Consider the following 26686-nt stretch of genomic DNA (forward strand, 5'->3'; position numbering starts at 1 on the left):
TCGTTACCGAAGGTAAGTAACTTGTTCATCTGAAAGAAACACGTTAGTAAGATTCCTCACCTTAGAATAGATACCCAAGCAATACCAACCCCGGTGGTGGGTCTGCGAACCAAGATCACACCAGAAAGTCCTGGAGGACAGAACGGCCAAAGAAGCCATCCCTCCGGACTTGGCTGTCTAGGCAATAATGCCTGGCAAACTTGTGTAGCGAAGCCCACGTAGCCGCCTGACAGATGTCCTGCAAAGGGACTCCCCGTCCCAAAGCAGTAGTAGGCGCAGTAGCCCGAGTGGAATGGGCGCGCAGCCCAACAGGAGGGTCCTTTTTCGCCAAGGAGTAACAGATTTTGATGCACAAAACGACCCACCGGGAGATGGTCGGTTTGTGCACAGCTTTTCCCTTCTTAGCACCTACGTATCCAACGAAAAGTTGGTCGTCCACCTGGAACTGTTTTGTGCGGTCCAAATAAAAAGAGAGCGCACGCTTTGGGTCCAGACGGTGGAGCCTCTCTTCCTCTTTGGAAGGATGCGGAGGCGGAAAGAAGGTGGGCAAGGTGACAGACTGCCCAAGATGAAAGGGAGTCACCACTTTCGGTAGAAAGGAAGGACGAGGCCGAAGGACAACCTTGTCCGGATGAACAGATAGAAAAGGAGGCTTGGACGATAGAGCCTGGAGCTCACTCACCCGTCTAGCCGAGGTGATGGCTACCAGGAAAGCAGTCTTAAGCGTCAGAAGATGAAGAGGACAATTGTGAAGAGGCTCAAAGGGAGCGCACATCAGAAAAGTGAGAACAAGATTCAAGTCCCACTGAGGCATTACGAAAGGAACAGGAGGGAACGTATGAGTAATGCCTTTAAGAAAGCGTTGAACCACAGGGGACTTGACAAGAGAAGGCTGATCAGGAAGCCGTAAGAAGGCAGAGAGGGCAGCAAGATAACCTTTCAAGGTGCCCAGCGCAGAGCCCTGCCGGGCCAAAGAAAGAAGAAAGAGGAGAACCTCAGAAAGAGGGGCGGAAAGGGGATCCACAGCCTTTGCTGTGCACCATGCCACAAATCTGTTCCACCGGCAGGCGTATACCGTCTTTGTGGAGGGACGCCTGGCTGCCAGAATGATATCACAGACTTCAGGAGGCAAGTCAAATGGCATCAACTGCCGCCGCTCAATCTCCACGCATGGAGGTGGAGGCTGGATAGGTTCGGGTGGAGGACCGTCCCCTGCTGCTGCGACAGAAGATCCTCCCGAAGGGGCAGACGTATCGGAGGATCGGTCAACATACTGAGTAGCTCGGGATACCAGTACCTTCGTGCCCAATCCGGGGCCACCGAGATGACTTGGGCCCGGTCGTGCCTGATCTTCTTCAGCACTCTGGGCAGAAGTGGTATAGGCGGAAAGGCGTACAACAGACCGCAACTCCACTCCTGACGAAAAGCGTCGCCGAGCGAGTGCCGCCTTGGAAATTTCAACGCGCAGAACTGCTGACATTGCGCGTTCTCTTCGGTGGCGAATAGATCTAACCAAGGCTCTCCCCACTGCTGAAAGAGACCTTGCGCCACTTCGGAGCTCACACGCCATTCGTGATCCATCATGCACCGGCGGCTGAGTTCGCCTGCTCTGGCGTTCAGAGTGCCCGCCAGATGTTGAACCACTAGGGTGACGCCCTGGTGTTCCAGCCACGTCCAGAGGCGCAGAGCCTCCTGACAAAGGGTCCACGACCCCACCCTGCCCTGTTTGTTGCAATACCACATGGCGGTGGTGTTGTCCGTGAACACCTGCACGACACTTCCCCTGACAGAGGGAAGGAAGGCTTTCAGTGCAAGTCGGATCGCTCTCAACTCCAACAGGTTGATGTGGAGGCGAGACTCCGCCGGAGACCAGAGGCCTCTGATCTCCGCCTCTCCCATATGGCCACCCCATCCCAGGAGGGACGCATCCGTCACTACGACATGCTCCGGTTGGGGAAGGGAGAGGCTCTTGCCCGTGACCCAATCGCGGTCCGTGAGCCACCACTGCAACTGCCGTGCAGTGCCCTCTGAGATCAAGACATGGTCGGACAGGTTGCCGTGATGCTGGGCCCACTGAAACTTCAGGTCCCACTGCAGAGCCCGCATGCGCCGCCTGGCGTGATGCACTAGTAGGATGCAGGAGGCCATCAGCCCCAGAAGCCGCAACACTAGCCTGACCGAAACCCAGGATAGAGGCCGAAAGATGGGAATCAGGGCCTGAATTTCCCGGACCCGCTGTTCCGGCGGATAGACCCGGAACTGCGCCGAATCGAGAACCGCTCCGATGAAGAGGAGCTTCTGAGAGGGACTCAGGTGTGACTTCGGCACGTTGATGGAAAACCCCAGCAAATGCAGGAGATCCGCCGTAGTCTGGAGGTGGGAGACGACTGCCTGGGGCGAGCCCGCCTTCAACAACCAGTCGTCGAGATAGGGGAAGACTGGAACCCCTGATCTGCGCAGATGAGCTGCGACCACCGCCAACACTTTCGTGAACACCCGAGGGGCACTGGTGAGGCCGAAGGGGAGCACGGTGAACTGAAAATGCTCCTGGCCCATCGTGAACCGCAGGTAACGCCGGTGGGACGGCAGGACGGGGATGTGGAAATATGCGTCCTGCAAGTCCAACGCTACCATCCAGTCTCCAGGGTCGAGGGCAGCTAGAACCTGAGCCAAAGTCAATATTTTGAACCGTTCCTTCCGGAGGAAGGCATTGACGTTCCTGAGGTCCAAGATAGGGCGTAGGCCCCCTTTGCCCTTCTTGGGAACCAGAAAGTAGTGGAAATAACAACCACGACCTACTTCTGGGCTCGGAACGCGCTCGACAGCCTCTTTGGCCAAGAGGGCCGAAACTTCCTCTCGCAGAAGATTCAAATGATCCTCCGAGATACGGTGGTGCTGCGGTGGCATGGCTGGAGGGGTCGTCTCGAAGGGGCGGGAGTAGCCCCTTCGGACGATTTGCAGCACCCACCTGTCCAAAGTGATGGTACGCCAGTGGAGCAGGTGATGGCGAACTCTGCCTCCCACTGGCGATGAATGGGCCTGAAAGCACGGACTAGGAAGGCTTTGAGGCGGATGCTGCCGGGGTGGATGTGGACTGACTGCGTCGTCCTCCAGAACCGCCTCGGCGGAAACCACGTCCACGTGCAGGTTCGGTCTGCGGCCGGTGGCTCTGCGGACGTGAGGAGGCGCCCCTTCCTTGGCCACGAAAGGGGCGAAAAGCGGAAGCTTGAGGCCGCGGGGCCGAAAGGCCCAAGGACGAGGCCGTAGCCCGGGAGTCCTTAAAGCGAGACAGTGCACTGTCCGCTTTCTCACCAAAAAGGCGAGCGCCATCAAAGGGCATGTCCATGAGAGTGCTCTGGACATCCCCCGAAAAGGACGTGGACCGCAGCCAGGCGTGACGCCGAAGCGCCACCGTGGTGGAAATCGCCCTACCCAGCGAGTCCGTGGTGTCAAGTCCACACCGGATTGCATGGCGCGCTGCATCCCTTCCATCGGCCAGAGCCTGGGAAAGTCGTGTCCGGGCCCCCTCCGGGCACAGGGGCAGCACGTCCTCCACCGTATCCCACAGAGAGTGGGAGAAACGGTCCAAGAGACAGGCGGTGTTTAAAGACCGCAGGCCTAAACTGAGGGAGGAGAACAGCTTTTTGCCAAACTGTTCCAGTCTCTTGGAATCCCAGTCCGGAGGAGCGGACGGAAAGGAGGTTTGGGAGGTAGAGGCCTGGATAACCAGGCTCTCGGGGGTGGGATGTTGCGACAGAAAACTGGGGTCGCCCGGAGCAGGGCGGTGGCGCCTGGCGACGTTTCTATCCACAGGAGGGACTGTGGAGGGCTTGGACCAGGTGCCCTGCAGAACGTCAGTGAGGGCCTCATTGAATGGCAGCAGAGGCTCAGTGGAGCTTGCTGCAGACTGAAGCACCTCAGTGAGGATGTTAGTCCTCACAGCCACGGCAGGCAGCTCAAGCCCAAGGGCTTCGGCCGCCTTGCGCAGCACCACAGAAAAATCTGCACCCTCCTCCGAAGCCACAGTCGGAGGAGAGATGAATCCAGTGAGGTATCCAGACCACTGGCCTCCCCCAGTTCATCTGCCCAGTCCTGTGACAGTTGAGCCTGAACGGCCATAGGGTCATCGGACCCCTCCCAGTCGCCCCCGTCATCCAATTCCTGTTAAACAGGTGGAAGGATCGGAGCCGGACGATAGACATAGTGAGTCTCGAGGGGCGTCGGATGCGGCGTCAGTGGGCGCCGCATCGGCGTCGGGTCCGGACAGGGGCTGAACCGGGGAACAACGTCGACCGGAGTCGGCGTCGAGGGTGGAACCGGGGACCTGCGGCGTCGGGACCGGAGCCTCCAACGGCGCCAGCACCGGGGCCGGAGCCGCCGGCGCGCAAAGTCGCCCAGTCGAGTCCGCGGGGCCCGAAGGCGCGCCGACGGGCGTCGACGGCGGAGGCCGGTTCCTCATGGCCGAGAGGAAGGAAGCGATCTCCGCCGGTGCCGCGTCAGTCCCAGGGACCGGTGGGTATGGGGACGTGCGCGGCACCTGCGGCTCCTGCGGAGCCGCGGGGGTGGAACCACCCTGACCCTCGGCCGAGTCGCGCGACCGGCGAGGGGAGTCCGAAGAGCGGTGTCGCCTCTTTGACTTCTTAGATTGCTTGGACTTACCCGAAGACTTCGAGCCAGACGAGCGATGACGTCTGTCGCGGCTCCGCGACCGATCCTTGGACCTCCTCCTGGACCGGGATCGAGAAGGGCGCGGAGCCGAGTGTCGGAGCTCGAGAAGCTTACGGGACCGCTCCCGCCTAGCTTTCGAGGTCAGGGCCTGACAGTCGGAGCACGAGTCCGCGTCGTGGTCGAGGCCCAAACAGTAGAGGCACCGGCGGTGGTGATCTGTCACCGACATCAGTCGGTGGCAATCGTCGCAAGCCTTGAACCCAGGCATCCTACCGGCACCAGATGTCGATTGACAAAGATCAAAAGGGATCAAAATATTTAGTCAAAAAAGACTAAAAGGGGTAGCTCTCCCAGATCGGCGCTTACTGGCGCGGAAAAAAGAAGAACTGACGTCAGCGCCCGAGGGCGGCGTCTAAGTACTCCGACGACGTCATTACGGCGCACGACGCCAACGACGGACGCGGAGCCGCAGACGACGCCTAGCGACGTGCAAGGGGTATAGCTGACGAAAAATCTTCCGGATCCAGTCTGACGCCTGGGGATATTCTAAGGTGAGGAATCTAACTAACGTGTTTCTTTCAGATACAAAGAGACAGGAATGTTGGCACACATACTTTTAGTGAGGGAACCTTAAATAGGGGAGTCACACAAACGGTACCACTGTACCGGTGTGCAGCATAATAGTTACAAAATGCACACAAAAATATCAGTACCCCGAGGGGAAAGAAACCTGGTCTCCCGTGAAGCGGACGGAAACATAGACCACGATACTGCCAGTAAAGCATTGAGAGAAGGCACAGACAGAAGTCTGTCGCCCAAAAGCATACACCGCCATAGACCGACACCATCTACCAACAGGGAGAATGTCGAGAAGAACACATGCACAGTAATGCTACCTAAAGAAGCAACTGTGCCAGAATGGAGTAAGAATTCACACCCAGAAAAACAGCTGGTGGGGAGCCCATCACCAGTGCCACAAATGTGAGTAAGAACCCATACCCCGAGAAACAGCCAGGGTGGAGCACAGATCCGGTGGCAGAAAGTCATCTACAAGAGCCACTCTTTGAAGAACTGAGAAATATGCACAGGGCAGAAGCGGACAAACCAGATCCCCTGTCCTGCAAGAAGCAAGGGACCGGAGACCCTGCTAGGGAAGTGGGGTAGGAGGCAACACACTGCCGAGACAGGGCCGGCGGGAACTCTCCTTGCCCTAGGCAAGAACCCCGACAGTGCTTGATAAGAAAAGATGTAGAGCACAACCTGTGTGCACCAATACGGTAAGTATTCACAGAATATAGAAGAGACTGTTCCAGATCGGAACAGAGGGACTTGCCCCCTAGGGGCACATGGCCACCTGTACACAGGCAAGACGGGCACAGCGAGGCTGCAAGAACATGTCAGGAAAAAACAGGCATGACAAAACCCCAACAAAACAGCAGGGAAGTACGCCCCTACTGATGCGGGTATGTACTACAGATCAACCATGGACAACTAATTGTAACCCACGGAGAGGACCAATCCCATGGATCTCACCAGGGGAGACATCCTACAACGGTAGGAAAAGTCAACGTGCGGCAAAACTCCATGGGTAAGGAAGAGTAGCAATATAACAGCCAACTAATACCCCACATAGGGTAAGGCACAACCCTACAAAAGAAGGGTCCCTCTTTAGTTAAGCTCGTAGGCAGAGGATCAAAAGAAAGGTAAACACAGCTTAACCAGCTGTACCAGATTAAGAAAATAACAGAGCTGAACAGCCACACAACCCAGCACATTTGTAACCTGTAACAGAAAGAAAGTGACGGCACAGACTCGAAACCAAAAATCCTCCACGTGGATTAAAACCTGGGAAGACAATCAAACAGACAGGAGGCGCCTGATTGCAGAATCAGAATGGGCGTCAAAAAGAGTGAAGCCATCCAATGGTAGATCTCGAAGAGTCTCCTGAACATGCTCTGGGAAAACGCCATCGTGCATGACAACTGACCTGGCCATATTCCGACCCACGGAGTCAGTGGTGTCCATGGCAGACCGAATCGAAAATTGCGCCATATCCTGGCCATCACGGATCAGGTGGGCCAGATCGGCATGAGAGCTCTCCGGCAAGGAGGAGAGGAGCTGCTCGACAGAGTCCCAAAGGGCAAATGTAGCCCGAGCAAACACACACAACGTGTCTAGGGACCGGAGTCCCGAGCTGGGGGATGCAAACACATCGCTGCCACATGACTCCAACCACCGAGACTCCCAAGCGGGAGGATGCAAAGGAACAGGAGTGGTAGAGAGAGGTGCCTGAACGACAAGCCCTCCAGCCCCAGGATGGAGGCTCAAACAGGCGGGGTCATCAGGAGCCGGGCGATGTGCCACAGCACGATCCACAGTGTCTTCCGAAGAGGGCCTTGCCCATGTCCCGAGAAGGATGTCAAATAATGACTCTGCAAATGGCAATAATGGCTCCATATCCCTCGCGCCCTGGTGGAGAAGATCCAGCAAAGGCTCTGAAGGTCTAGAGACTGAGGGTGGCTGCATCCTCAAAACATCTGCAGCCCTGCAAACAGCCCTGACAAACGTCCCACTAGCCTCCGTGGCCCCGCGAGGTGGTGACAGCAAGTCATCAGTAGGTGACAGACGCAAGCTAATCCGGCCACCCAACTGAGGCTCAGCAAAAAGATGAGTAGGCCAATGCCCCACTGGCGCCCGCTCTAGAGCGTTGAAAGGACTCAGGGGGTGGGGAATCCACTGGGACAACATCCTCCACCAATAAAGCCGGAGATGGTACCAGGGTCGAACAGCGTTGAGGCGACGTCGCGCCGGCATCGGCGACTTCCGAAAACGCCTCGACTGTCCGAGTAGAGCCGGCGTCGTCGACCTCCGAAAAGGCCTCAACAGTCCGAGTGGAGCAGGCATCTGCGACTTCCGAAAACGTCTCGACTGTCCGAGTAGAGCCGGCGTTGGCGACCTCCGAAAAGGCCTCAACCGTCCGAGTGGAGCCGGCGTCGGCAACCTACGAAAAGGCCTCGACCATACAGAGTTGTACCGGCGTCGACTCAACATCCCCCGAGGTGGAAACCTGCAGGGAGAGAGTGCGCCGAAGTGGTGTCGTGCACCGCGCGGAAGCCACCTCCAGCGACGTTGCAGGGAGCCTCAGAGGGCTATGCGACAGCGCTGTGGAAAGGCTAGATGTTGTAGGATGCCCCTCCGGGCCACATCCCTACCTTTCGGCGACTCCGGAGTTGGAGTCAGGGCACTCTGTTGGAGCCGAGGGTAAACCCGCCAGTGGTGTCCCTACCTGAGTCCCTACCCCCCTGAGGTATGCCAGGGAGGGGGGGCAAAGCAAGTCCTCCATCTGAGGTCGAGTCACCCCAGCACCTGGAAACGGGGGATATGCGGGGTCAGACTCCTGAGGGCCCGAGTCTGGCAAAGACCGGGAGCCGTGGGCCCCAACGTGATGTCGACATGAAGCTGAACAGGAACGTCCTTCTGTGAGGACCGGCGCCGCGTGGACGTCTCCGCTGGAAAAGGAGACCTGTGTCGCGAGGGGTCCGTTCGGGACACCCGGGCAGACAGCAGCTTCATGCGGCGTTCCCGCAGGGATTTCGGACGCAGCTGGCGGCAAGCGTCGCACTCCACGGAGTCAAGGTGCTTTCCCAAGCACCACATACAGATTTCGTGAGGGTCCGTTGCTGACATCTGTCGCAAGCAGGACCGGCACGGGTTGAAGCCCGCAAAGGGCATCGAACACACTGTTCCTTGACGCAAAAAGGCATCGAAAATGCCTGTGGATAACAAAAACAGGCCAGAGGTATCACTTTCCCGGATCCGCGTAAGGACACGGAAAAGAAGAAAACACGTCAGCACGCCGGGAGGGGCTTATGTGGCTCCACTGACGTCACTTCTGTGGATGCCGTCAGGATGCCGCCGCCCTGTCGTGCAGAGGTATTGCGGGAAAAAAGATTTTACAAATCCAGCCTGACGCCTGAAGGGATATTCTAAGTTAGGGAATCTGCGGCTAGATGTCTCTATCAGATCTATACAATTGTTTGCCCCAGTTGGCAATACCTTTAGTTCCCTCTGACAGTCCCTAGCAAATGATAACCCTGGTACCTAGGGCCTGAGGTACTAAGGAGGGTCCCTAAGGGTGGTAGCACAAATTGTGCCACCCTAAGGGCCCCCTCACCAAGCTCATGTAAACTGCCACTGCTGGTTGCGTGTCTTGGTGTGGACAAAAATGAAAATATGACATGGTGCACAGCCTGTGTGCCATGCCAGCCAACACTGCATGCAGTATAAGTAAGTAAGTCACCCCTTATATTACATGTGAGGACATATGTGAGGACAGATATGTCCCTGAGCTGATCAGTTCCATTGCTGCCATACAAGTGATCAGGGAAGCCATTTTAAAACAAGAGCTGAACACTGGTGAAAACGAGTACTGACAGCTACATGATGGCTATACTGAACATAGAAATGTTTGGTATCAAACATTTCGTATTAACAAACCCACAATGATGCCAGTGTCAGATCTAGCAATATATGCACACAGAGGACACCTTAGACGTGCCCCCTGAAATCCTACCAGGTACTGGTGTGCTGACTGACTAGGTTTTGCCAGCCTGCCACCAGAGATGAGTTTCTGACCCCTAAGGGTGAAGGCCTTTGCTCTCAGGGGAGAGAGCAAAGGCCCTCTCCCTGAAGGGGTCCATGAGCACCATGAATAGTGAAAGCTGAGCATCATCCTAGAATTATTGGTGGGCAAATCCCCATCTTCATTTTGAATAAATATTTTTAAAAAAGAGAATACATTTTGCTGTATGAGTGAGGAAGTATATGAATGAATAGCAGTGTGACCAATTGTCTTTCCAATATCACCAAGACATGTTAGACATGTTCTTTCATATGCTTGAATGGGGTACTATTAAGAGCAATAATAATGTTAAATTAGGGTGAATTAAATTTTTCCTCAACATGTATAGATTAAACTAATTTCTAAAATGGATCTTGTTTATTTTCATATGTTCTGTGATAGATTTTGATTAGTGGGAGATATACATTTCTTTCCTGAAGAAGGTTGTTTGGATCTTTGAGAATTCAGCAAAACACCCCAATGCTGCCATGTTTTAGCACTTAATCGACTCAACATTGGTTAAAATAAGAGAACGTTTTATACTGTGGTTTAATCAATGATTTATTGTTCGATTAGTGTGTTTTAAATGACAAAAATGAATGTCCACTATATTCTCCCTCTTTGTGAAAATGATTTATAATATTGTTTCTTACTATACTCTCAATATTGTACATGAAATGAATTTGGTGTGTCTTTGAAGTCTCATAGACTTGACAAAATACAGGACTATGTACAGCATGTTTTGCACATATTTATTGTTATATTGAATGTGTTTTAAAGAAATCTTCCAGTTTTTAAAATAAAAGTGTTGTAATTTTATACTATTTATACAGTTTCATAGTGCTACTTGCTGATAATGGTCTCAACTGGATGGATGAATGTGTGGTTTTAGCCAATTCAGTTGTGTATTCAAGTGTTGATATTCTTCTATACCCAAAGGGAAACCTTGATTTTGACTGAGGGCCATAAACCAAGCCTGCACGGGCAGGGGGTGTTCCTACCTCATCCCATAGGATTAGCATTCCAAGGCAGGGGAGCTTTAAAGGCCCTATGGACTTTGGTATGCAAATATTTTTTCTCTCACAGGAGAAGAAGCCAATACCCTTTGTCCAGAGTCATTTGGCACCTGGACAGGTGGGAAAATTAGCTAATCTAATAGGTGTGTCCATCCTCAGGCCAGTGACACCCCTAAGGTGGTCTACCCAAAGTGGAGGCGAGTTTTCAAAGTTAGCCATATTCGTAAGAGAAAAATCAGGAATTCTGGGACACTGTTATGACCACCTCCCCCAGGAATTGGTCATATAGAGGTATAGTGATCCCAAGGGTAGATAGCTCATTGGCTACTATCCTACACACCCCTAACACCCCTAAATTCAGTATTTAGGAAAGCCCCTGTCACCAGAGATTCAGATCCTGCTGACCAAAAGAAAAAGGGCTGAAGAGTCCTGGATCCAAGGGTCCCTGCGGTGCCAAGGCCGAAGCTGCCGGCGTCGAAGGCCCAAGACTCCCAGCTCAGTCCGCAGGGCCCGAAGGCGCGCCGGTGGAGTCGGGCTGCCCAAAGATGGCGTTCATAGCTTCGTAAAATTGACGATGCTTCTTCAACTTCTTCTTGTGCTTCCCTGACCCGGAGTGCGAAGACTTGGATGAAGAATGATGGTGGCTCCGCGACCGGGACCTTGAGCGGTGCAGAGCTGACTGCTGGGGCTCGAGAAGCTTTCGGGACCGCTCCCACAAAGACTTCGGATTCATGGTCCAGCAGTGGGAGCATGACTTGGGGTTGTGGTCGCACCCCAGGCAGAATAGGCACACGCGGTGCGGATCCGTTACCGACATCAGTCGGCTACAGGAACCGCAAGCCTTGAAGCCGGGCATCCCTGACGTGCACCAGGAGTCGAAGACTCAAAAACGATGTTGACAAAAGTCGCCAACAAGTCCGTCAAAAAGTGACTTGAGGTACCGCTCTCTCCAGATCTGCACTGGCTGGAGCGGAAAGAGAAAGAACTGACGTCAGCGCGCGAGGGCGGTGTCTATGTTGCTACTGCGACATCATCCCGGCGACCACGATGCCAACGACGAACGGGGAGTCGACTGACGCCACCTTCCAACGAGCAGGGGTACTGCTGACGAAAAACTTTCCGGATCCAGTCTGACGCCTGGGGGTAATTCTAAGGGAAGGAATCTATAACTAACTGTTTCTTTCAGATTGTCCAGGCAGTAGTGCTTGGCAAACGTGTGCAGAGATGCCCACGTTGCTGCCTGGCAGATGTCCAGGACTGGGACACCCCGAGCCAACACCGTGGTCGCAGCCTTTCCTCTTGTAAAATGAGCTCTAAAGCCCTCAGGGGATGCTTTTTAGCAAGCCATATCAGATCTTAATCGAAGGACCTCTATACCCTCTTTACCACCATGGCATAAGAAGCTCCCTCCTACGTAGCCACACTAGGTGGAGAGAGCATACCAGTATCTGGCGATGTGTCAAGTGCCGATTTACCCAAGATCCTCCTACCAGTCCATGTGCTCCACTGAAGCGTCCAGTTGATGCTCTAGAGGGTTCAAAGACCCCTCCCAATCCTCACCCATGCCTGAAACGTTCTCAAAACGCACAGGTAATGACGTAGAACCCCTAGTGACGCCGATCTGACTCTGAGTCAGACCCCAGGGAAGGTTGCGTTGGCATGACCGGCGTCCAAAAGGAATCGGATCCATGAGGCCGCACTGGTGCCATGGCCAGAGCAGATGGCATCAAACCCGATGGGGCCCCTTCCGGCCCCACGGGGTCCATAGGTTCACCAGAAGGGTCGGCCCGCTTAAATACGCGGTGCATGGCCTCGTAAAATTACTTTATTTGAGATGGGGTCGCTCCGGCTCCCGGAAATGGGGGGAGGCGCGAAGTCAAACCTGGCTCTGGCTCCGCAGACCCATCCCTAGATTGTCGGTGTTCCTTACCTTTCTCGTAGACGGACGTCAGGAAAGGCAAAGACGAAGTCCGCTTGGATGACTTCTTATGCCTCTTCCCTGAGTGTCCCGAGGGCATCTAGTGGGAAAGAGGACTTGGGGCTCCTGGAGCGATCCCATGACCACCTCCTCTTCAATCGGGAAGACAGCGGAGTCTCGCCGGCTGATGTAGACTGCCAGGCCGCAAGGAGCTTAATAGACTACTCCCGCAAGGACTTTGGAGCCATGGCCCGACAGTTCCAGCACGACTTTGTATCGTGTTCGAGGCACCATAGGCATATGAGGTGGGTGTCGTTTACCAACATCGCACAGTGACAGGCGCCACAAGATTTTAACCCTATACCTCAAAGTGACATGACCTCGACACACAAAGAAGTCGATAGAAACTGTCAAATAAGAGACAGTTGGATGGCTCTAATCCGGATCGGCACTTAACTGGCACAGAAAGAAAAGAACTGACGTCTGCCTGCCTAGGTGGCGCATATATAGGTGACTGCATCGTCATAACCGACGTTTATGACTATGTCACGCAGAGCCGAACTGAGCCACCAACACGCAGGGGTACTGCTCAAGTAAAAGTATCCAGATTCAGCCTGATGCCTGGGAAATTCAAAGATGAGGAATGTGCAGCTAGAAATCTCTCCCAGATATTGGATGTTCTCAGTAGTGGTGAAAAATTGGAGTCCGGGATTTCCCCATTGACAGAAGATGCACTAGGCCATCTCCGAGTGTAACTGCCATTCGTGATACGTTAGGCATTGCCAACTCAGTTCATCCACTCTGGAATTTAAAGATTCCGCCAGGTGGTGCGTGAGCAGTGAAATGCCCTGTGCCTCCTAGAACAGGACACTACCCCTTCCTGCTAGTTGCAATACCACATGGTAATGGTGTTGTCTTTAAGGACCTGAACCAGCTGACCTTTGATGGATGGCAGGAACGCTTTCAACGCCAAACGAATGGCCCCAAACTCCAACAGGTTGATGTGGAGATGGGTTTCAGCCAGCGAATAGAGTCTTCTGATCTCATCCTCTCCCAGATTACCTCCAAAACCCAGCAGTGATGCACATGTCACCACCATCAGCTCCGGGTGGGGGAGGGAGAATGATCTTTTGCTGGTCCAATTGAGGTGAAGCAGACACTACTGCAGATCTTTTACAGTTTCTTCCAAAACCTGGATGGAATCAGACAGTTTCCCCAATGACTGGGCCAAGGGGAGGCAGTAGGGCTTATTGCATTAATATAACGGAAACTGAATGGGCACATTTTATTACTAATCTGTATGGCACGGTGAGTCAAGTTGCGAAAAAGCAAGATGGGTGCTTCAACTATGATAAAACTAGTAAACTAAATACTGAAACAGAGAGCAGTATGAGCCTGGGTACAAACAACATTGTGAAATTTAGTGACAGTTGTCCTGATTTGAGGTAGGTCCTGGATTGCATATATTGTAATGAAATAGCTATTCTTTTACGTTGCCTTCGTTCAAATGGTGCTCCTAGCCCTAATGGGCTGCCTAATGCTTTGTTCCGTGCCAATATTGAGATTGTGAAATACTAACTCCATTGTTTAATGAGGTATTGGCATTGGAAACTGTGCCTGTATCATGGCAAGGTAGTATTCTGCAGCCTATTTATAAAAGTGGCCCGGTTGATAACCCTGCTAATTACCGATTAATTTCTTTAACTGATGTTGATGCTAAGCTTTGTGCTTCACATCTATTGACAGAGCTGGAAAAATGGGCAACACAGCAAGGTATAATTCCCCCCATTTTACAGGTTTTCACAAGGGACAATCGACCACTACTAATCTGTTGGCCCTTCTTCAAATAGCAAAACGGGCTGTATTAAAAAAAATAAAAATCTATATATTGCCTTTATAGATCTAAAGGCAGCGTTTGACTCATCCCACAAAATTTACTGTGGAAAAAACTGGTTGGCTAGGACATTCCACAGAACTTGATAGAGGCCATAATTCTTCTGTATACCCACACCTGGGTCCAGGTCAGGCTGGGTGATGGTGGTACTCTATCACAAAAAATTAAAACCTATAATGGCTTAAAGCAAGGTTGTGTCCTCGCTCCTTGCCTTTTTAACTCCGATCTCCAGCTGCATTTGGACTCGGTTAATGCCCATTCTCCTAGAAAAGGTGAGGTGCAAACTAGCTAGCTTCAATATGCAGATGATACTATTATGTTGAGTCAAGCCCCTATAGGTCTACAAAGACTGATAAAAGCTTTTGATGATGATATATATTAATGAATGGCCTAGAACTGAATGTTAAAAAAACAAAAATTATGAAACTTGGTCCAGCACAACTGAAGACAAATACTTGGGAGTGCCAGAGGTGGGCCAATTGAAGTTGTAAAGACCTATACATGTCTAGGGATTTTATTTGATAATAGAGTTTCATTTAAGAATCATTTTAAAGATTTGAGGGCAAAAACTGTAACCTGAATTCATACTTTCAAATGTCTGCACAAATCATTGAATTGCCAATCGTATGATCATCTCCTCAAAGTTATGAGAGCAAAGTTGCAACCGACTATTTCATATGGCTCACCCATCACTAGGGGGAAAGATGCGAATCTATTGGATTTATTAGTAATTAAGGCCAATAATGTGACTTTTGGGATCCCCAGGTCAGTGGGTTAAGCTGAAATAAGATTGGAGTTTGGTATCCAAAGACACTGTTTGGTGTCGAAAGGGGCATTTTTGAAATGCAGGTTTTCAATTTTTTCCTCTGACCCTGTTTTCCTACCGAACAACTGCTTGCTTGAAATAACAAAATCTGCCTATGCTGCTACCTGGAGATCTCATATCTTAAACTGTTTAAATGAAATCGGTCTGCAGATTGGGCTCAATGATCTGAAAATGCCCAACTTTTAAATGATTCTAAAGAAACAAATCAAAGGTAAATCTTTCATTGTGGATAAAACTGCATTAGCGGCAAAAAATCATGCATAATCTACGATTAATTCAACCAGTCTTTGTGTATCCAGCCATACCTTAATGCCCAATTTTCGGCAATAATAAATAAATAAAAAATCTTAAAAATTAGATTGGGATTCAACCTAACTAAGGAGGGCACTGCGACCTGGATTCAGCAGTGGACTAGTACCAAATGTAGATTTTGTGGGTGGCTACGTGAAGTTTTATTGCATATAGTATGTGTGTGTCCCAAATTGATTGAAATACATCACATATTTTTTAAACCCTTATTTCTGAGGTATGGATTAAGATCGGCACTTCAGGCTCTGATTCTCTGTCTATCCGGCAAGTCGATTCCGCTGCTATGTCAACTGATGAAGTTGTTAGCTGTTGTCAAAAAATGTTTGGTATTGCCTGCCGAAAATACATCATAATCAAATTAACTGGTACCAAAAGAAATGTTAAATGCATGGAAGCATGTAGTCTTTTTTTCTTAGTTGCACATTATTGCCTTTTAAAAGATCGGACGTCTATGCTGCTATGGTAAATTGCTAGAAATTTAAATAACGAAGATTCTTTGTTTGCACATTAGAAGATATTTTCTTTACACAATTGAAGATATTGAGGCATTTTTTGGTCACACAATGGAACTATTGTTTACCGTACGTTTGCACTTTAACACGCAATGATCCAGTATATGTTTTAATGGATTTTATAGTTAATTGTACAATAATTTATAAAGTTAATTATATTTTAATGTACAAATGTGAATGTAACTATAAATTGTTATGGATAGGAGTGTAACTGTCCTAAATACATGTTTACAAATGGTTTTATAGCTATGGCCTGTAATAAACATATTTATACTTTTAAACCGGTATTTATTAACTACAGGAATGTGATAATGTTTTTTTTTTATACTGTCCTATTACTAGGATATTTTAATTGCAATGATTTTTGTTAATCAAGCAACAAAGAACTCATTCATCCATTAGAGAATTGCAGACACATTGCGATATGAGTAGCGGATCGCTCTTAAACCTTGGTAGACATGATCGTGTATCATATTGCCTTTCCAAACGGCACTGCTTGCCCATTTAGAAACGGATTCGATTTAACTGCTTATGCATTTGCCGCAGTTCGGTTCAGTGTAAAAGACTTCCTTCAAATAACGTGTCACGGATATGTTTCGAAATACTGATTTTGCTCCGCAGATGCCCATTTCAAGTACCCACAACCGCGAGAGCAAGAGCCGGTGGGCACGTAATCTCTTCTCTGCAGCCGGGGCACGGCTCCAACGTCTGCTGTTCATCTAAACAGAACCCAATCATATTAAATGAGGACATATTAAACACGCTGCTTTTTATACAATAGGCTGGGATCCATAAATCATTTTTTGGGGGGTTTTAGTTACTTTCTGCAGTTTCCTCTACATCCTAACTTTGCAGTGCCTGGAAGCCCCATGATGCCAAAGCTCCCTTTAGAAGTCTTCTAAATCTACAAATAAATACACATAGAGGACCTGCGGAAAATCCAGCAAGGTTATGAAATCAGCACTTCTTGGAATACACACACTAAAAATACTATTGAAAGACTATCTATGAGGATACTGTAGTTTTAATGACCCCCTAATTTGCCTTCCTTTAAGGATTACAACATGAATACTTACTGGGTGATAGTGGAGAAGCAGCCATTTCTGTGAAATCTCTATAAATCCATTTCATCACATCAACGTGTGTGCATCAAGGTGGCATTTACGTTCTATAAAATGGCCGATTTAAAAAATAGAAACTCAACTACATTTCATGCTGAAAACAAACTCATATGGGTACCACGACAATATTAAGTAAATACAGCAAGTAATCTCACCTGTTGATGAGGTCAGCAGAATCTGCACAATATGTGCCATGGTAACAATCCGAAAGAGATGAAGATCCCCTGTGCCAAGACTGGCTCCTGAAAAGTCTTGGCACTGAACAGCTGGGAAAGAAAGCACCACGCTTACCTGGAAGAAAATAGAAAAGCTGTATGAATATTTTCATTTATATTATAACGCAGATGGTGCACCAAGACTATTAAATATTGACTGAGACCGAATCGCGATATCTCCACCGTCAGAAAAAACTCCTTAAACTCCGTTATGTGCTGCAACATATAGATAGTGCCAACAGGGTTGCAGACTACAGTGACACAAGGTTACTTCAATACATAAATGAAATAAAGTTGCATTACAAAGGTACCCCTTAAAAGAAGTTTCACAATTCAGGGCTAATTTTTTTCTATTTTATTTTCAGCATCATTTCAGTCAAATCGTTTAATTTATTTTTTATTTTTTTAAATGAGACACCCAGACTAATTTTCCCCATTTTTCCTCATAAAACATTGTTTGCAAAGATTCACGTAAAAGCGTTAGATTTTGTTTGAAAAGGCCAAATTCTGGCAACATTTTGTGCCTTTTGAAGAACCATGAAAAAAAACATTTGTATTCGGTGTTGCGACATTTTACTGGTGGAAAATGTTTGACTTTTTAGTTTGACGCAAGACAGCTGTAGTTATCTGTCAAGGGTCATGCCAACACAACAATAAGAGAAGGCTCTGGGTTAGCCCCCCATCAGCTATTGATTGTGTGGAGTGTCCTTTACATTTTATAGCAGATACTGCAATTCACGAACATGTGCATTTTTTCCATTGACATATAAACAAATTCATTTGTGACATTGCACTAAAGAAGCATGTAACAAGCCACTGCTTTTGGCAGCAGTGACCCAGTTCAATAGCAGGGGTCAGGGGGTTGATAAAATATAGATGTGCTAACATTTAATCAGGAAGTCTGCAGTAAACTTCTATAATTAGTCATAATGATGCACTAATGGGAAGCTGTCTCAGCAAAAGGGGTGTGCACATGGCACCTGAAGCATTATTTTCAAAATCCTGCCGGACATGTAAAACAATAACTGACAATGGGGTAACCCTGAATTCCTCAGAAACTTAGTAATGTATGAAAAATAAAAAATAAAATGGTTCTGTTGGATTAAGATTGATGTCAAATCAAAAGAACTATTCTTGCAATTGCACAAATGCTCACAAAAATAAACATAAAATGAAAATTAATCCAAAAAACATGCAAGCCTGAACACGGCAATTATTAAATCAATGCTATATTTTTTATAATAATTGAATGCCAATGAATCATTCAATGTAAATATAAGGTGCTCCATAAGTGCTAAGTGCTAGTGCAGTGCATCTAAAAGGGACTAAACATATACATAAAATCAAAAAAATGCAAAACCTTTAGTAATCCTGCCCGTTGTATCACAATTCGTATTCTCGCTCCAGTGGGCTAAAAATCATATGTCCGTTGATACCCGGCAATGAGAAATTACAATGAAGCCATCAACAATTGTTGATGTTTCCACCCTCTTAAAAGGCGTTTAATGCCATTACATCTGCTGTGTCAAGACTGGGTCTGGAGTCGAAAGCACAAGTTACTTACTTGTGCAACGATATATCTGTAAGAGACATTAGTTAGTGATAGATTCCTTACCTTAGAATATCCCCCGGCGTCAGGCTGGATCCGGAAAGTTTTCGTCAGCAGTACAACTGTGCATCGGCAGGCGTCGCCGTATGGCTCCGCGTACGTCGCTGGCGTCGTACCTGCCGAGATGACATCATCGGAGCTACTTAGACGCGCCCAGTTCGGACGTCAGTTCTGTACACAACTTTTCCGCGCCAGGAGCACAGAGCCATGCCCGAGGTCGACTACTGGTGCAATAGAACTAGGGCCCTAAAGGGGATGACCTAAACCCTAGAGAACAGTTCGCAGAACGGGGAGGATGGGCGGGCGATAAGGAATCTATCACTAACTAATGTCTCTTACAGATATATCGTTACAAGTAAGTAAATTTTGCATCTGAAAGAGACACGTTAGTGATAGATTACTTACCTTAGAATACATACCGAAGCAATACCAACCTTGGTGGTGGGTCTGCGAAGTGAGATTACACCAGAAAGTCACGGAGAACTGAACGGCCAAAGAAGCAGTCTCTCCGGACCTGACAGTCAAGGCAATAGTGCTTAGTGAAAGTATGCAACGAGGCCCAAGTGGCCGCCTGACAGATGTCTTGCAGGGGGACACCGTGTCCCAATCCTGTAGTAGCTGCTGTGGCCCTGGTAGAATGGGCGCACAGCCCAATCGGAGGTTCCTTTTTAGCCAGAGACTAACAGGCTTTAATGCACTAGACAACCCATCGGGAGATAGTGCGCTTGTGCAAAGCCCGGCCTTTCTTGGCGCCCACAAAGCCAACAAAGAGCTGGTCATCCACCCGAAACTGTTGTGTGCGGCTGAGATAGAACAAAAGCGTACATTTTGGGCCCAGACGGTGGAGCCTCTCCTCTTCTCTTGAAGGGTGCGGAGGCGGAAAGAAAGTGGGCAGAGTGACAGTTTGCCCGAGATGAAAGGCAGAGACTACTTTTGGTAGAAAGGAGGGACGTGGTCGAAGCACAACCTTATCTGGATGAATCGCCAGGAAAGGGCCTGGAGCTCACTCACCTGCAGAGCGGAGGTGACTGCCACCAGTAAGACAGTTTTCAAAGTTAATAACCGCAAAGGACTGTTATGAAGAGGCTCAAAGGAAGCGCACATCAAGTATGTGAGAACTAGGTTCAAATCCCATTGAGGCATCACAAAAGGAATAGGAGGGAAAAGGTGAGTAATGCCTTTGAGAAATCTATTGACAACTGGGGACTTGAAAAGAGAGGGCTGATCAGGCAGCCTAAGAAAGGCCAAAAGAGCAGAAAGGTAGCCCTTGATAGTGCCCAGAGCAGAACCCTGCTGGGCCAAAGAAAGAAGGAACAATAGGACCTCAGGAAGAGGGGCAGCAAGAGGATCAACAGATGCCACACATTTTTTCCACCCACAGGCGTATACCGTTTTAGTGGAAAGACGCATGGCTGCCAGAATAACATTACAGACTTCGGGAGGCAAGTCAAATGGAATCAGCTGTCGTCGCTCAATCTCCACGCAAGGAGGTGGAGGCTGGACAGGTTCGGGTGTAGGACCGTCCCCTGTTGCTGCGACAGGAGATCCTCCCGAAGAGGCAGACGGATCGGGGGATCCACGCTCATACTAAGTAGCTTGGGATACCAAACTCTTCGAGCCCAGTCCGGTGCCACAAGAATGACTTGGGCCCGGTCATGCCTGATCTTCTTCAGCACTTTGGGCAGAAGTGGTATAGGCGGAAAGGCGTACAATAGACCGCAACTCCACTCGCGACGAAAAGCGTCGCCTAGCGAGTGCCGCCTTGGAAACTCCAACGTGTAGAACTGCTAAAATTGCGCATTCTCTTCGGTGGCGAATAGATCTAACCAAGGTTCTCCCCACTGCTGAAAGATACCTTGCCCCACCGCCTAGTGAAGACGCCATTCGTGATCCAACACGCACCTGCAGCGGAGTTCGTCCGCCCTGGCGTTCAGGGTACCTACCAGGTGTTGAACCACCAAGGAAATGCCTTGACGTTCAAGCCACGTTCAGAGACGTATAGTCTCTTGACATAGGGTCCACGACCCCACCCCGCCTTATTTTTTGCAGTACCACATGGCGGTGGTGTTGTATGTGAACACCTGCACTACTCTCCCCTTGCAAGTAGGATCGCTCTGAGTGCAAGTAGGATCACCCTGAGCTCCAAAAGATTGATATGGAACTTGGACTCTGCCAGAGACCAGAGGCCTCTGATCTCCGCCTCTTCCATGTGGCCGCCCCATCCCAGGAGGGACGCGTCCGTCACTACTGTGTGCTCTGGTTGGGGAAGGGAGAGGGATATGCCGCTGACCCAACGCTGGTTCGTGAGCCACCACTGCAAGTCCTGTGCAGTGCCCTCCGAGATCTGGACTTAGTCGGACAGGTTCCCCCGATGCTGCATCCACTGGAACTTCAGGTCCCATTGCAGAGCCGCATATGCCATCTGGCATGATCGTTCAGCAGGATGCAGGAGGCCCAGCAGCCTCAGTGTCTTCCTGACCGAAACGCAGGACCAGGGCAGAAAAATTGGAATCATAGCCCGAATGTCCCAGACTCGCTGTTCGGGAGGATAAACCCAAAACTGGGCCGTATACAGAACTGCTCCGATGAAGAGGAGCTTCTGAGAGGGAATCAGGTGCGTCTTTGGCATGTTGATGGAAAACCCCAGCAAATGCAGGAGGTCGGCCGTAGTCTGGAGGTGGGAGACGACTGCCTGGGGTGAGCCCGCCTTCAACAGCCAGTCGTCGAGATAGAGGAAGACTGACCCATGATCTGCGCAGATGAGCTGCGACCACCGCCATCACTTTCGTGTACACCCGAGGGGCACTGGTAAGGTCGAAAGGGAGCACTGTGAATTGAAAGTGCTCGTGACCCACCGTGAACCGTAGGTAACGCCGGTGGGCTGGCAGGATGGGGATATGAAAATAAGCATCCTGCAAGTCCAACGCTACCAGTCAGTCTTGCGGGTCTAGGGCAGACAAGGCCGGAGGAAGCGATTGACGTTCCGGAGGTCTAAGATAGGGTGCAGACCTTTGTCCTTCCTTTGGAACCAAGAAGTAGTGGGAATAACAACCACATCCTACTTCTGGCGTCGGAACACGCTCGATGGCCCCCTTGGCCAAGAAGGCCGCAACTTCCTGCTGGAGAAGTGCCAAGTGATCCCCTGACATGCGGTGGTACTGAGGTGGCATGGCTGGAGGGGTAGTCTCATAGGGGAGGGAGCAGCCCCTTCAGACTATCTGCAGAACCCACCTGTCCGAAGTGATGGTGTGCCAGTGGGGGAGGTGATGGCGAACCCTGCCGCCCACTGGCATCTGGTGGGCCTGAAACACTGGACTAGGAAGGTTTTGAGGCGGCGGTGGCAGGAGCGGTGGTGGATTGACCTGCCCGCTGTCCTCGGGACCCACCACGTCGGGTCCCACGCCCTCGGCTGCACTGAGACTGCGGCTGCGCAGGCCTACGGGTCTGAAAGGAACGCTATTGGGCGCCTCGACCCTGATCTCGAAAGGAGCGAAAAGCAGACCCCAAGGGAGAGCGCGTGGTGGCGAGACCCAAGGACAGAGCAGTAGCCTGAGAGTCCTTAAAGCGTTCCAGGGTGCTATCCGCCTGGTCACCAAAGAGGTGTGTGCCATCAAAGGGCATGTCCAACAAAGTGTTCTGAACACCCCGGAGAAGCCAGTTGTTCTGCGCCAAGCGTAACGGCGGAGCGCCACCATTGAGGAAAGTTCCCTGCCGAGTGAATCGGCCGTGTCAATTCCACAACGGATAGTGAATTTAGCAGCATCTCTCCCCTCGGTAATGGCCTGGGAGAGCACCACCCGAGCTTCCACAGGGCACTGAGCTAACACCTGTGCCACCGTGTCCCACACAGAATGTGAATAGCGGCCCAACAGGCACGCAGTATTCACCTCCCGCAACCTGGAACTAGCAGAAGTGAAAATCTTTTTCCCAAACTGCTCCAGTTTCTTAGATTCTTTGTCCAGATGGGCAGAAGGGAATGCGCTCAGCGAGGCAGAGGACTGGACAACCAGACTCTGAGGCGTTGGGTGTTGTGTAAGAAAGTTGGGGGCGATGGCAGCGCGCTACACCCTTATCCACAGGAGCCCCTGTGTTGGGTTTGATCCAGGTGCTCAACAGGACATCAGTAAGTGCGTCGTTGAAGGGCAGCAGTGGCTCCGCAGAGGACGACGCTGGCTGCAGTACCTAACTCAGGAGATTGGTCTTGACAGGTACATAAGGGAGCTCGAGGTTAAGAGCCTCAGCCGCCCTACGCAACACCACAGAAAAAGTCCCAACCTCCTCCTTAGCCACGGGAGAGGGGGACAGGTTACCAGGATGTGGAGAGAAATTCAGATCCACTGGACCTTCCATATCACCATATTCCATATCACCTTTCCATTCTGGCTCATCCTCACATTGAGCTGCAAGAGGGTCTTCAGTACTCCCCTTCGTCCACCGGTTGTTGAAGAGGCCGGTAAGGACGAGGTGCCCGGGGGAATGGGATAAACTCTCCACCCAGAAACGGAACTAGGGGGTAATAGACCAATCCCGGTTTGGCGCCGTCCGGCACCGCATCCAGCCACGCCCCCCCGGCAGCGCCGAGGCCGGAGCCAGAGGCGGCACCGGGGCCAGAGCCGAGGCCGAAGCTGGCGGTGCCATAGGGTATCATGCCGGCGTAGCAGGGCCCAAAGGCACAGGGGCAGAACCACCCAACGGGTCCACGGGGCCTGAAGGCGCTCCGGAGGGACCCGAAGGGCCAAACAAACGGCTCATGGCTGACAGGAAAGCCTTTATTTCGTCCGGAGTCGCGTGGGGGCCCGGAAAGGGCGGGTAGGCCGCAGGCAACAACAGAGGCTCCATCGAAGTCGCAGGGGAGTGACCGCCTGCCCCCTCCACCGCGTCCCGCGACCAGTGAGGGGGTAAACGAAGAGCGACACCACTTCTTCGTCTTTTTATGGCGCTGTGACTTACCTGTCCCCGAGTCCGACGAGCGATGGTGACGGCTCCGCGACTGGGCCCTCGACCTCCCAAGGAAGCGGGACCTCGATCGGCGCGGAACCGATTGCCGGACCTCCAATAACGTTCGGGAACGATCCCGCAAAGTTTTCGGCGCCATGGCCCGACAATCAGGGCACGCCTCGGGGTCATGGGCGTGCCGCAAGCAGAACAGACACACGTCGTGCGGGTCCGCCACCGACATGTTTCGACAGCAGGCCCTACAAGACGTAAACCTGAGCATCCCTACTGCACCAGGAGTCGAGTACTCCACAAAACAAGAGAAACAAGTTCTATGAAACCAAGTTAAAACATTAACTAGGGGTACCGCTCTCTCTCGGCTGGCGCGGAAAAAGAAAGAACTGACGTAAGCGCGTGTGGGCGCGTCTAAGTAGCTCCGACTACGTCATCTCTGCGGCTACAACGCCACCGACGTACACGGAGCCGCACGACCAGGCCTACCGACGCGCAGGGGTACTGCTGACGAAAACCTTCCAGATCTAGTCTGATGCCTGGGGATATTCTAAGGTAAGGAATCTATCACTAACGTGTCTCTTTCAGATCAATAGATACCCTGTCACAAGAAGGTGTGACCACCTCCCAGACAGGGTTTAGTGTTTTGGGGCATGGTGGGGTGCCCCAAACGCCACTGAGACTGCCTGAAGGGCACATTTGGTGCCCTCCTTGCATACTCCAGTTCAAACCAGTTCAGGAAGACGTTGGCTCCGGCTCTGGCGCGAAACTAGACAAAGGACATGGGAGTATCCTCCCCACTGTCCGGCCCCTCCTCTGACTCGTCCCAACCCTTTTCCTAGGGTACTTAAGGGCTTACCTGTGGGTGGGTTCCTAGATTTGTCGTAGGACAAGATTCAGATCAACACACCACTTCATTTTCGACCATCCGGGCACTCTGGACTGGACTTCGCTGGACTTTGCTCTGGGCACCGAGACTGCAACTGGGAAGACTCTTGGTGCTCCTGCTCTCGTCGTCCTGCTTGTCTGCTGCAACGTCCGTGCCTGAGGTCCGTACAGGATCCTTCCAAGGCCTGTGGACATCCAAGACCCCTGAAGGAATCTCCCTTGAAGTGAAGAAGTCACTTTCCTGCATCTGCAGGCATCGCAACCAAGCTGACCGGTCTGCTGCTCCTGGGCTCCCACGAACTCCGAAAGTCTCAGCAACACAGGTGGTGGTTCTACTACTCCCTCGCGGCCTGCACTGTCTTCTCAGCAATTTGAGGCCAGTATCCCTCATTGGAACGGCAGGAACCAAATCCCTGTGCACCGCAGTGACTTGCCTTTGCCAAGCTACATTGCACTCTTCACCAGAGATCTTCAGGCTCCAAGAAGCCCCAGCCTCAAGCATCTTCTACGACCAAGATCTTCGCCCTCACTGCATCTCGTGCACTGTGGTCTGCAATCTTGGTGAGCTACTTGAGGTCCTCTTGCGACTCCTGTACCTCCGGCCTCTGGGTCCTCTCAAGGGTCTTCTTTGACTCCAGTGGGCTCCCCGATTGCCCGGGGCCTACTCAGACTTCCCTGCTTGTGGTGAGTCACTTGGACCTTGCTGGTCCTAACTCTGCATCTTTTGCGCTTGCCAAGCTGTTTGCATTTGCTGTTTGCATTTGCAAAGGCTTGTTAGTGCTCAGGACGGACTCCGACCCTTCAGCTCTTGTCATCCAGCATGGGACAGCTCCTGAACGGCTCCTGGTTTTCCACAGCATCGTCTGGTCCACACAGCTGCAGCTCCAAGATCAACAACTCTCCTGCATCACCCGACATCGGTGGGCATTGATCTCCCGTGCCTCCTAGTTACTCCTGAGTGTCATAGACTCTGTCCCCTCTGCTTGCAGGTACATCTCAACTTGAATCCACCTTTGGGTTCCACCGGACACTTTCACTTTCTTCAACAGTGGCATATTTCTGAAGTCCTCCATTGAATTTGACAGCGGTTTCCGACGCCACTTCGCACATATACACCCGGCTTCCCTGGTGTAGGTATCCTGATTCCTAAGGTACCCACGGGTGGGGTGGCTCTCCAACCTTCTGTCTTCCATTGGGTTTCTTCAGGGTCCACTGGGAAGGGTCTTTCTTTAAAATTGCAACCGCGGCTTACCAATTGACTTGAATAGAGTACACGGTTGTGCTCCCACACTGCATCCGTGTGGTTCCTGGGTACTTATCCCAGTGGTTACTTGGGTCCCCAACACTTATAAGTCTTCTGAAGGCAGTCTTGACTCTAGTCACGATTCGCATCCCTCTATTTTAGTATATGGTTTGGTCTCCCCCGTGTGACCACTGTGCATTCGTGCTACTTACCTGTTTTTATTGCAAAGTATTATGTGCATTGTGTTATATCTCCGGGTTATCTCATTGTGTGTTAGTGAGTGTCTTATAATAAATACCTATTTTTATAAATACACTCTGTGGTTCTTTTTCACTTAACCTCTACCAATATGATCTGCTAAAACCAGCTGCTTTACACTCCTTCTGGACTAGGCCTGAAGGCTGCTCTCCACAGATACCACTTATTGGGCTTTCTAAGGTTGTCTAAGACCACTAAAATCACCATAAGGGTTGTCTGGATTAGTGCAGGGTGCTATACTTACATAAGTGAGCACCATATACTAAGCATGCCTCCTACAAGAACCATTAGGCTGCGGCTTCCTTTGCCGCTCTGACAGAATGTGCTGCGCTCATCACCGTGCAGCTCTAACTACAGCAGTAGAGTCCCATGGGAAAATGGAAGCAGCCAAGCCCTTCATGACAACATACAGGATCAGCTCAACAAAGAAAAAAAGAGTGCATCAACAAACTAAAAATAAACTAAAGAGTAGGGAGACATGTAACAGGCCAATACTCCAGGGGATGAGCAACAAATGAGAGGGTGGGACATAAAACCACAAGAAACCATACAGAAGAAAGCTTTTCAGAACGATAGACACTTTAACCAATTGGCAGCGAGGGCGTGGCCAAAGCCCAAAGAATGAATACAGCATGTCTTGA

At 50.8% G+C, this 26686-nt stretch overlaps 1 protein-coding gene across 3 annotated transcripts in view; it reads right to left on the minus strand.

Annotated features, from left to right (window-relative positions):
* The window catches only part of UBR2 (ubiquitin protein ligase E3 component n-recognin 2), a 1393714-nt gene that overhangs the window by 278969 nt on the left and 1088059 nt on the right, over positions 1-26686 (minus strand). For all 3 annotated transcript variants that reach the window (XM_085612829.1, XM_085612828.1, XM_085612830.1), the window contains one exon: positions 17041-17176. In XM_085612829.1, the coding sequence (XP_085468955.1) occupies positions 17041-17176 (136 nt within the window). The remainder of the gene's footprint in view (positions 1-17040; positions 17177-26686) is intronic.

The sequence above is a fragment of the Triturus cristatus genome, chromosome 6 (genome assembly GCF_964204655.1).
Source record: "Triturus cristatus chromosome 6, aTriCri1.1, whole genome shotgun sequence".
Classification (NCBI taxonomy): Eukaryota; Metazoa; Chordata; class Amphibia; order Caudata; family Salamandridae; genus Triturus; species Triturus cristatus.